At 47.0% G+C, this 11,767-nt stretch overlaps 1 protein-coding gene across 1 annotated transcript; it reads right to left on the minus strand.

Moving 5' to 3' along the window:
• Positions 1–4,433: 4,433 nt before the first annotated feature.
• ZFP36 (ZFP36 ring finger protein) lies at positions 4,434–10,878 on the minus strand. The gene is made up of 2 exons (XM_069206920.1): positions 10,585–10,878; positions 4,434–7,556 (listed from the first exon to the last, which is right to left on the minus strand). Exons 1-2 carry the CDS (start codon positions 10,861–10,863, stop codon positions 6,483–6,485), a joined length of 1,353 nt encoding a protein of 450 aa, XP_069063021.1. The 5' UTR covers positions 10,864–10,878; the 3' UTR covers positions 4,434–6,482.
• Positions 10,879–11,767: the final 889 nt, after the last annotated feature.

The raw sequence follows: 11,767 nt of genomic DNA on the forward strand, positions 1-11,767 counted from the left end.
GGCTGCAGCAGCTTTTGATGCTGCCAAATGGGACTTGACCTGAATTTTTTTCAAATGATCTTGTGCATCTTTAAACAAGCTTGCAAGTCCATCTTGCCTATTGTTTGCTTCGTATGAAATCCCATTCCAAGATGACTTCAGGCCCTAACGTGATGGCCAGTCAACCATATCCTGCCTTTCAGGAGGCAACTAATCAGACTGTGCCCGCCATACTACATAATGTAATGTTGGGGGCCCTAGGCCCTCATACACTAGAACGAGCCCAGCTGGACTCTACACATAACTCCACAGGGCCTGACTGCAAGCTCCAGACCTTTATGCTCCAGTTCTGTATTTTATCTGGTTCAGTATTGTTCCAGACCTCCCAACTCTAGGTAGTTGCACGTTACGTACTCTGCACCAGGAACTTTTTTTTAATTACTTATAGGCTTTATTATTCTGATGAAACAAGGCCCTAATTTCCAGGCCTTTTCATAAACTCGTGTACTAGTGTCTCAGAGTGTGACAGCTTGAAGAGGCACTATTACCTCAGAACAGTCAGAAAGGTGAAGGACTGACCCATATGTCCCGCCTGTGCCCGTTGTACCTTACCAATGACCCTTCACATTCAACTATTCTATTATGTGGTCTTTAAGGGATGCCTCACTCTTGGGGGTAAAGTTTCATGACTTAATATTCAGAAACCTTTCTCAGAACATATTCCTGAGAGGCTGAGGCATTAACCCTTTTCATCGCGGAACGTTTCTTTGGGAAACACTCATTCACTTTTATGAGCTGATGGGGAATACTCCCTCTCTATACATATTATGACGAACACAAGTGGGTGGTTGCATCGTTCTCCATCTCCCTCCTTACCGTTACCCCTTTTCCTACAGACTATGCAAGGAAGGAGGAGAACTCTTTGTATAGGTTTCATGTGTTCAAAGAAGAAGCTGTAAGATTATTAAATCTGTGATCCTGCGGTCTGCAGATAGTATGGGTCATAAAGACTCGGCTGTAACCTTGCAGTAGAGTCCCTCCACAGCTATACAACATCTCCATGGAATGATCAAGCTTTATCATAGCCGCCACTGCAGTCACCGTGAAGGTCTGGAGCTCTCTCAGTCACCGCTCAGTTTCCACAGACGACCCCCTCCACTTCCAACCTGCCACCTGAAATCTCCAAAGATCTCACTGCACACAAGACTCTACTCGGGAGCTATGCTAGCCTCCCCTCTAGACTTCACCGCAGTGGCACCATAGATATTCTGTCATTAAGGTGAGTATGGTGAGTGTTTATATCATAACAACGTCTGCTTGCCCCCTGTAAGATGCACACTCTCTGAAGCTTCTACCAATTCTCCTTTGCTATTACCCTTCTGAGATGCAACACTGAGGATGAAAAAGTCATATTTATGTCTCTTCTTCCCTTCCATAACTATGCATGGGCATTGCAAGCCGTCTCACTGCAAAACTCACGAAAGGCCACACAGATGCTCCTCAGCCAGAGCATCCTAAGGATCCAGTGAGACAAGCAATGCAATGGACAGGGTAGGCTGCACGATGTAGATGGTAGTACCTTCATCCTGCTCCCACTGTTGTCGAAGCAGAGGACCATCAGGAATCCACTGTGCTCCTCGATCTCGCTTGCAGCCCACCAACAGGTTTCTAGGGTGCTTCGACCGGACAGTGGCTAAAGTTCACTGTGCCCCTTTGTACAGGAGACCTGCTCTTTGCCTCCCACCTGAAGGACAGTGAAGTTGGACCCTATAACGAGCATGCACCAGCATACCTCCACCTGTAGGTCCAGACAGACCCAAAGGGACCAAAGTCCAGCTCGTCACCACTGGGGATGGGTGCTTTCAAGCCCGAGAGGGCCCTTGTCAGTTCTCCCCAGAGGCTGTAGTGGCCATGTTCTCTCCAGGCCCCAGGATAGCCCTGCGGGCTGACAAATGGGCAGTATGTCAGAAGCTCCAAAGACCCAGGCCATCCTGTATCTGGGTTGGCTCTGTGTCTCTCTCTACCTAAGGTGTTAAAGGCATCTGGCAATGCTATCCTAGTATTACTAAATGTGAAATTCACAAAGTGAGGTATTTATATAGTAAAATGTTGATTATCCCTAATCTGTATAGGAAATCGTAATTTTAGGAAAGAAACAGACTAATATTTTGAACACAATCTTCAAGACTGGAAAAGCTGTTGGACAAGACAGATAGGGCTGTTCATAGACTGTTCATATAAGTATACCTTTGGTCACTTTGTCGCATGTGGTCATACAAGCTTGTTTGTTTTTTTGCCACTGTGGCTCATTTCCTGAGGACTAAAGCTGACGATAAGCATATAACAAATCTGCTACTTACTGGGCTGCCTCCAGGGAAAGTGAAGACCTTTCAGACAGCTTTATGTTTGACCCTTTGCTCAGAATGTCTACAGTTAAGTACACGACCTAAATCATAAAAGGTCTTCCATTTCCAACTCGTATCCCAGACACAGGGATTTCAGGTTCTTCCATTTTTATAGTAATTTCAAGTCAACCTTGACCCAATTATCACTTTTCATGGCTCCAAGAAGGACTTCCCTCCAGGCATCTAGGTTAATCTTTCCAATTTTCTCCCACCTTACTTAGTCCTTTCAGTTTCAGTGCACAATACAGTTGATACCTTTGTTTACACTTGCATTTGTCATGCAAGATGTCCACACCCGCCCAACTGTAATCTCAACACATATGTTGTGAGGCAGCTGAGCTCTGCTTTGGCTCGAAAAGATTTAACAAAATTCTGCCACCTGTTTTAATTTGGACTATTCCTTCTTTCTCCCGGTTTTACGCCTTCTTAGCTTACTTACTGGCAGAATAAGTTTCCCTGTCCTTATTCGTGTCTCATAGTGATTTCTTTGTCCAGACAATCAAGGCTATAATACAGTCTCTGCCTGAACCACTGCCAAGCTCCCAGGAGGTTATAATGGATTTGGTTCTGTGCTGTTGTACTTTAGACATCTACAGAACAAATGATATGTGATCAAACTTATTCTGGAAAAATGTGATCAAACTTATTCTGGAAAAATACATAACAGCAGCAGGTACGTGTCTCTGTTTTTATTTGATGCCAGATGTACAACAGGGTTAGTGCAGTTGGAAAGACATAGATGTGTAAGGATTCACAACATTTCCTTGGACTCAGCGGAAATATTATGCCACGGATGTTTCAAATGCATAAGGAGTAATTGTGCTGTAGCATTAAATTATTATCTTAATACAATTCTCAAATTCTATTTAGTATTTTAGGAAGGTATTGGCTATAGTGCCCATCCAAGGGAAACGTTGTAAATGTAATTGCATTTCCTAGAATTTGCTTTAATTATATTGACTCCATGTAAATCTAAGGGAATAATCAGCATCAGAAAAACAACTATTAAATCAACTATACACACAGCTCAAGTACTTCTGAGCCTTACTGTCTTACACAGCCTTTTGATCATCTAAGGCACATTAATCAGTAGCAGTGATGTACAGCTGGCACAGCACACCGTCAGAGGGTTTGAGCTGGTGAAAATACTGGTCCCAATGTCTATTGCAATTCACAAATCTATACTGTGACTAGTTAACTAGTTGAAGTGAAGCCAGGCTAAATACATAACATGGGGAGGGCTACTTTGTTAACTTCCATTGAGGCAAAGCAATTGTTTCAATGGACATGGTCAAGCAGTAAGAATCGACTTGTAATAACCTCTTACCTCGTAGAAAGGGAGACTATTTTAATTTAGGAATCCATTTTAACTGGTTATCGATCAATCATGTTTTGGTGGGATTGTTACTTTATTTATTCAATATACGTTTTTAGTTATTTGTGTTGTGTAAGCTGTTTTGGAATGTATGCGGAAGTGGTTTACGAAAGCCTTGAATTTTTCCACCATTTCCATTGTTGCGCTTTATTAACAATAAACTAAAACGATACGATTCAGGTACCGGGAATCCTTAGAATCAGCAAAGTTGTAGTCGGTATTGATTGGTTGGTTGCAGTGCATCACACAATGACATAGCTCAGAAAGAGTTCAGAAGACATGGGCCTTGTCTTGTAACTTCATGACAGTATTTAGACTTTGGCTCATTGTCCTTCTCCAAATTGTTTGATTCCCATTTCTTCAAATTATAATCAATTGGGGTTTGTTAGAATGTATGCTTGCATAATTATCCAAAATGTAGTCTTTGCCATTGGTTTGTACCTGTTCAAAAATAGGTCTGATTTGGGTAAGTTCTTGAAGTCACATTCGTCTATTGCATCTGCCTAGTCTAAACCCAGTGGTGCAAGGCAAAGAACCAAATAGATAAATCATACCAAGAGGAAGCATCTCTCCAGCAGAACAAGTGTTGAAATGTAATAGGCCCAAAATGAAGAAAGAGAGCAACGATGAACCCGCCCCGCCTCCCACTCAAACCAGTCAGAGAAGGAGCCAAGTCTACTTCCAATTAGACTTTATTTCCAAATCACAATGTTGATCCTTGTAGCACTGAACAGTCCTTTACACAGAAAAATATATACTTAAACACACATATGCATTTTCAAATATTATAAAAGAACAAGATAAATAGATATAAAATTCTGTTGCTCCTGAATAAATAAATTGTACACATAAATAGAGTTATTACAAGTAAACATGGGCTTTTCAAACCAGACATAGCGATTAGTAGTTTGAGTGCCAAAAATTTTTTTCAGTATATAATTTCCCCTTTTCTTTCTAACCCCCTCCCCCCCATCAGATAAACCAGGGAAGCTTTTCTTGATAGCACCTACAGCCCCCTCTCAGCTGTCTCACCTAAAAGATTTTGAAATGGTTTTGGGGTGCTATTGGTACAACACCCCGAAATGTACTACTTTTCCCATCGCCCCACCCTAAGAGGAATGTAAAGGGGAATTTGACAGGCTCACAACAGCAGAAAATATACATCACTCCACCTCAACCCCTCAGTACCTTCAATCTCTTAATAGAGATGTTTAGATCAACTCCCCTTCCTGTGGCCCCACACTTTCCCACAGAGAAATGGGGAAGGCCAAGTGGGTAGAAGGAGAAGCGGGAGGAGTGGTTTACAAAGGCACTTTTAGATGACAAGGCAATGGCGGGGGCTTATGGCTGTTTTTAATTCTTATTTTCCTTTATCCTAAACCTTGAAGCCCCCAGGACTATACCTAGACAAGTGTGTGGTTTTCGTTGACTAAGGCAAGATTTGGCAAGGTGGTAGACCATTTGCATAGTTGTGATGTGTTGCATGTCTCTCTCACCAGTGACCATCCCCACACCTAAGGACGGGGTCCAGCCCTACCTTTCCCAAGGTGTGGGGGGGGTGTCCAGCACAAAAATGGGTATAGCTCTACCCATCTACTCTTCAATTTACTCTTTGCACCACCTATGCTATAGGTGGTGCAAGTGACCAGTCTACCTAACCAGTTCAAGTCCACATGCTGCTGTATTCCTTCTTCAAGCCTCAACTAAGCTGCAGTCAGTACACTGCGGTGTTGCAGAATCTAGGGCTATCCTATTCCAACCAACTTTTGAAGGCAGTTTAGCAGAAATTGTGTTCTCTGAAAAAGGCCCGGTTCATGATTTGGCAAAACAGGCTGAAATCAGCGAGGGGATTTGAAGGACAGGTAAAGGGTGACTCTTTGACATTAATGCATTTAAAAAGATGTACCACGGCAGATGCTCTATAAAAAGAAAGCGCTGCCCACTGAGCAGTGCCAAAACCTACCGTGATAAGCTACATATAATAGAGGTATGGCTACGCCCTAAAAAAAAAAACACAGGACAGCCCCTACCTCACATTTTTGGTCTAAAATACAATGTGGGCCACCGTTTTCCATTGTGACAAATTTCCTGAGAGGTTCTTCTCGAAAGAACCTTCTGCAAACGTAAATGTTCTATGTGAGCTTACAGGGATGTGCTGAAAGATCCATTCCTTGTCAGCCCATCACAGGCTTCATAAGAATGTCTCTGAAAAGGAGAGAAACTTGATTTATGGTGAGGATGTGGGTGGTGTAAAGATGGAAATCAGGAAATCAAGAGGGGCCATTCAGAATTCGGGCATTCAGTGTACACACCCCAAAAATGCTGCAACTTTCGGAACAATCCGAATATTGTGTTTTGTGCATTATACATACAAGTATGCATATAAATATTTTTGGTGTGCAAAGTCCAAATAAGCATGTGCATGAATGTCGCCTAAAATTCCAGAATTTCAGCTCCTGTCGATAGGTTTCAGAAAAGCGAGAGGACTACAAAGAGGGTCTTTTCAGATCTTCACATTCGGGGTCCCGCCTTTAAGGACAGCGGTCGGGCAGAGAAACGGTTCATGACACATGTGGAATGGGGGGGGGACTGGACAAAGGTCAATAACAAATATATGTTCGAAAACATGTTTCACTGAGATTTCTCTTGTGCAAAATAGTTCATGTCCTTGTGTAATAAAGAATAAATATTGAGGCCAGTCTCTCCACTGAAGGCGCACACGGCTATTGGTCTGAGACTGACAGGCGGTTGAAGATCGGGAGGCGTTTGGCGCTGGTAGAAAGGCCGCTGCTGGTCAGCTCGAAGACGGGGGATTCCGAGCCGCTCAGGCTGCTTGAGCTGCTGTAACAATCGGGGTCAGACAGCGAGTTGGATGATGGGGTCCGGTTGAGTCCCTGAAGGCCAAAGAACTGGTGGTTCTGCTGGGGGCTGGGCAGTACACCGGGGGTGCTGGCTGGAGGCGCAGCCCGGCCACAGCGGCACGAACAGCAGGTGGATTCCGTCAGGGAAGTGAGGTGTCGCGGGGGGTCTGCATTCAACCGCAGGCTGCTGCCATGGCTCCGTGGTTCCACCATGGTCGGCGAGAAGAGGTCACTGGGAGGCGGAGACACGGAAGATGCTCGGGCGAAAGAGTGTGGGTCGGGGATGCCTGGAGGAGGTGAGCTTCTCCTGCCCGGCACCCCGGAGTAGCTGAGACTCTGGCGGAGCTGGTGTGGGGGGTCCGCATTCCAAGACACGGAGTTTCCCATCTCCTGGGGGTAGTGGATAAAGTTGCAGCGGGGTCCGTATGGACACTCCCCATACAGGTAGAATTTATGGCACAGCTCCGTCTTGTACTTAGGATGGCGATTCATCACTCGCAGCTCCTCCAGGCCATGGGCAAACTGGCACTTGGCACCGTACTTGCACTTGCCGGTGTCAGTGAAGGTGCGGCACAGTTCTGTCTTGTATCGGTTTGAGAGAACCGGCACAGCCGGCTTCAGTGGCGGGAAACCAGGGGGTGGGGGCACCAGTGCCTTCTCCATCCCATAGGCACTTAAGGCACTTTCTGTCAGGCTCATAGAACGGTCCGCCCGAAAAGGGCTGCGGATCATAGAGTCCACCTTGGCACTCATCTTCTGCTCGGTCTCTGTGCTCCAGGGGCTTCCCAGGGACCAGAGCGAGTCACTCAGCTGATTGGCACTGCCGCATTTAGAAAGATTGGGGTTGGTGGCGCAGCTGGAGTGCCGACGCTGATAGGCCGCATTGCTCTTCTCCAAGATCAAGTCCCGATCATCCAGGTTCAGGTTTCGCAGATTCTGTGGAACAAAGAATGTGACACATGAGATCTCCGGAAAGGTGAAAGCAGACTAACAGATTCAAGGGCGCTAGGCCTGGCATTGAAATACACACAAAGCAGGCATACAGATAGCAAGAATAACCGGCACATGAGAACAAGGCCGTGCAGGCCCGACGTCCACACAAGCATTAAAACCAATAGAGCTGCCTGCAGCTTAACTAAAGAACCGTTCCACTGGGTTTGGTTGGAAATTTAACAATTGTGTCCCCAAGCTGCACTGTCGCATGAGCCCATAGGAACCTATGCTGGGCTGAGGCACTAACACTGCTCATTGCGGCTGGACACCACTCTGCGACAGGGTGGATCCTGCCTGGCCCCAGTCTAGCACAAAGGCAGCCAAAGATTGTACTCAACCTGGACAAAGGAAGGCCAGGTCTGGTCGCATCACTTAGTAAGACCACCCCTGCTACTCCCTATCCAGCTGCAAACTTGGCAAGGACAGTCAGGATTGACAGGCATGCTGGCCCATGAAAAACTAAGCCTATCCGAGTCACGTGATCTGGCTTACCGGTGCTGGCTATCACTGATGCAGTGGGGGCAAGATTAGCTACCACACTAACACAGGCAGGGCCACGTCAAAATCATTTTAAGAGGAGAATAGATGTCACAGTTCTTGGCCATTTCCCAAGGGCGGGAGGCACCCTGCATGACTCCTTGCATTCTGCTTTAACAATTATGATTTCACAAGGGCCTCCCTGATTTTTTGTTTCCTGATTTCCTGTGAGGAAAAAGCACCCGCCTTCCTGGTTGGCAAACCGCCGAGTTGAGGAACACAAATAACCTAGCTGCTCAAAAAGGCAACAAGATTTTTAAGTATCTCCCAAGCCTGACTTAGTCTGCCCGCGTAAATCCAGGGCAGCTCATTGACGGCAAGCCTAGCCCATGGTGCCCCCCAATAAACGCCTTTACGGGCAACGGTTGCAAGGATGATCTCTGCACACACAACTTCAGCCCACAGCAAAACCCAGGCGAATGACGAGGGATGTGGGAGCCTCAAGAAAGGGAGCTGGTGGCCAGTAGACCTGGGGAGAGAGAGGCCCCGGAAGGGACAGTCACAGTACAGCGGCAGCAGACACACCCAGTCAGGGCGACCTCCGGCCGACTGAAGACTGACACGTCATGCGTAAGGATCAGTGGCGCAGCAAGGCTGCACGGGGGCCTAATGCAAACAAGACCCTCCACCCCTCACACACACTCCTTCCTACATCGCCTGGTTTGGCATTTAAAAAAAAAAAACAGCTAAAATATGGGTGAAAATAACTCTGTGGATAGCTACGCCCAGGTGCAACTGCATTTGCTGCGCTTTTGCTCGGTAGGCCGCTCGTAAGATGTTGGCTCTACTCAAAACGCCTGCCACGCAAGTGTCTTCTGGGTTTTAAGAAGTACTGAGACTGCGTTCAGGTGACACGTCGCGTCCATTTTGGACGAGGCTTGTAAAAACGAGTCAAGAATGAATTAGTCTCTCGGGAATGGAGCCCTGGTCCCGAGCACATGCACTCTAGATATAAGAACATCATAAACTGTCGATGGTGTAGGCAGGAGCCCAGTCTGCACTGTGCACTCGAGCACTTGTTGCCCTGCATGGCCTGCACTGCGCAGCCCTGGTCTTTGCTGGGGACGCCATCCCCCCCTCTCTTTGCGTGTGGTCATCCGTCAGCTGAATTAATCTACATTCTCCTAGCAGCTCCCCCCACCCCCTGAGTTAATCAGCACTCTGAGCAAGCCTGGGTGCGACAGGATTTCATCATCTTAAGCAATCATTAAACCGACAAGAAATGCGAGGTCTATTTACGCCCCACCGCAAACATTTGACTTTATCCCTCCCTACACACAGCAGGTAAAGAAGGCAAGGCCATCAAATCAACAAGTAAACAGCCCGGGAGTCCAATGACAAAGCGCTTCGTTGCCCGAGCCGGGTTTCAAGCTGTGCAAATGTACCAAGAAGAATGAGAGTTTTGGGACAAACAGACCGAGAGTGAGATAAAACTGGAAACAACAGGTCAGGCGTTTCTCCACACGGGGGAGGGGGGGACAAAGGAGGGCACGGGAGCGAAACGGAGAAAGGCAAAGTAAATTATTTAAGGAGAGGAAGGGGCGAGCTGCGCTCACGCAGAGAAACTGGAAGGGCAGGATGAGGGTGGTGCATCGAAGGAGAAAGAAAAGAGTGGAAGAGTCACAAATAGGGAGAGAAAGAAATGTAGAAGAGACAACGGAGGGGGGGCGGCGTCGGGGTGAGAAGGCTCAGGGAAGAAGAGACAGGAAGAGGCGATGGCAAACGACACAAAGATAAGGAAGGTACATGGTAAAGTGGAGCGAGCAAAACTGGAATGGAGAAAAAGAAGACATAACGAAAGGGGTACGAAATGTACAGAAAAAGACACAGCGAGTGGTCCAACACCCTTAACTTCCGTTCCTGCGACCGCTGCCAAAGTTAGTTTAGAGGGAGCCATGTCGGAGGCCACGCCTCAGCGGTCACAGGCGAACCCCGCCTGACGCAGCCTCCTCGAAGCCACGTTTTATATTTAGACAGCTGTGTTCTGATAACACCATACCCGACCTTCAATCCAACTTCAATAGTATGCGCAAAACTTTTTCAAAGTTTATTTTGACAATTAAAAAAAAAAAACACCCCAAGAAGCGATAAACATGGACTTTTTAGGGAACGACGATCTCCTGGAGCGGATTAACAACAGCACTTTAAACTATTTCGGAGACAAGACGTTTTCCAGTGGGCTGTGCGGGTGGTCACTTGGCGTCGCTCGTGCCCTCCCTCACAGAAAAGAGTAGAACCGGCTTTGTACCATTTTTTCGGGTCCAAAACACAAATGGCTTCTGAGGGGGAGAAATGATCCCATCCGTTCTCCGATATTTATTTACACAATTTGAAAAAATAGTCGCAGTACAAAACCGTGCTGAGGACCATTCCCCCGCCTGGATCTCGTAGACAGCGCAGTTGCGCCCCACGCACTAAGAAAGTAGCCTCTTACCTCAAAGATGGAGTTTATATCCAGCATGATGGAGGACATGTCGGACTTAATGTGCGGGTCCGGCCTCGGTGGGTGACTTGTATCTCCAAATGGCTCCTGTACTCCTGTTTTTGGAGCCTGTAAGCCAGCACAAGCTGCTGCTTTCACAGCACAGGAGGCTTTAAATAGAGCTGAGAGAGGAGGGCGGGGCGACTGAGCAACCTTCTCCTCTTCCTCCGCACCCCCGCCCGTACATCCCCGCCCCTCCCCCGGCCGTGCACGGATGAGGTCATCGCCCATGAAATGTACCGTAAATGAAGGAGGGATGCCAAGCAGTCACAACACACCGAGGAAAACACAGAGGGAGGGTGCGGAGAGACAGTCAGAGCAGAGAAGAGAGAAGAGACTGGGGTCAGAAAGGGTGCCGGCGGAGGGATAAAGAAAGGGGGCAGAAAGAGGTGTCAGGCAGCCACATCAGCACAGCGGGGAGAGGGGACTGAGGCTCTTGGCGGCCACCGCGAAGAGAAGGGAACGGGCGAACTAGAGTGGAAGTTGTCAGCACAGCCCTGCAGAGAGAGAGAAGTCATAGGTGACTGAAAGGGGTGGCGTGCAGTTGCGCTAGATAAATCGGAAGGGGCGACTAAAACAGATGCCAGGCTGCCACATACGAGAGAGTACAGGGGTAGGGGCAGACAGAGGATCCTGGCAGTGACATCTCTACAAGCGATTTTTAGGTGCGGTGGGGGGCACACACTGAGTCTCGGATTTATCTCGTATTGGCACACAGACACATACACGCACTTTAGCTGTCTACACAGTCATACTTAAAAATCTTCTTTAAATATTTAAAACAAACTTTACTTTGCAATGAAATATGAATGGACAAATTAATGGCTGTTAAGAGACAGTGTCCGATTGTTTTTTCTGTGACGCCTGAGGAAAACACAGAGGGAATGTGTATATATATATATATTATACATACATTATACATACATACACCATACATACACCATCCAAAGGTCCACCTTGTGGCGCGCAAATTTCACTGGTGCAAACGTGAGGAAAGGACCATTCCTCCACAATCTCCAAAGCAAACAATTGTCAAACAATTCACTCCAGGAGTTTCATTGCTTATATCCAAAGAATTACAAAACAACAACATCAACGCGTTTCAACCTGTCGGTCTTGTTCACAGTTTACTCAC

Source organism: Pleurodeles waltl, chromosome 9 (genome assembly GCF_031143425.1).
Source record: "Pleurodeles waltl isolate 20211129_DDA chromosome 9, aPleWal1.hap1.20221129, whole genome shotgun sequence".
Classification (NCBI taxonomy): domain Eukaryota; kingdom Metazoa; phylum Chordata; class Amphibia; order Caudata; family Salamandridae; genus Pleurodeles; species Pleurodeles waltl.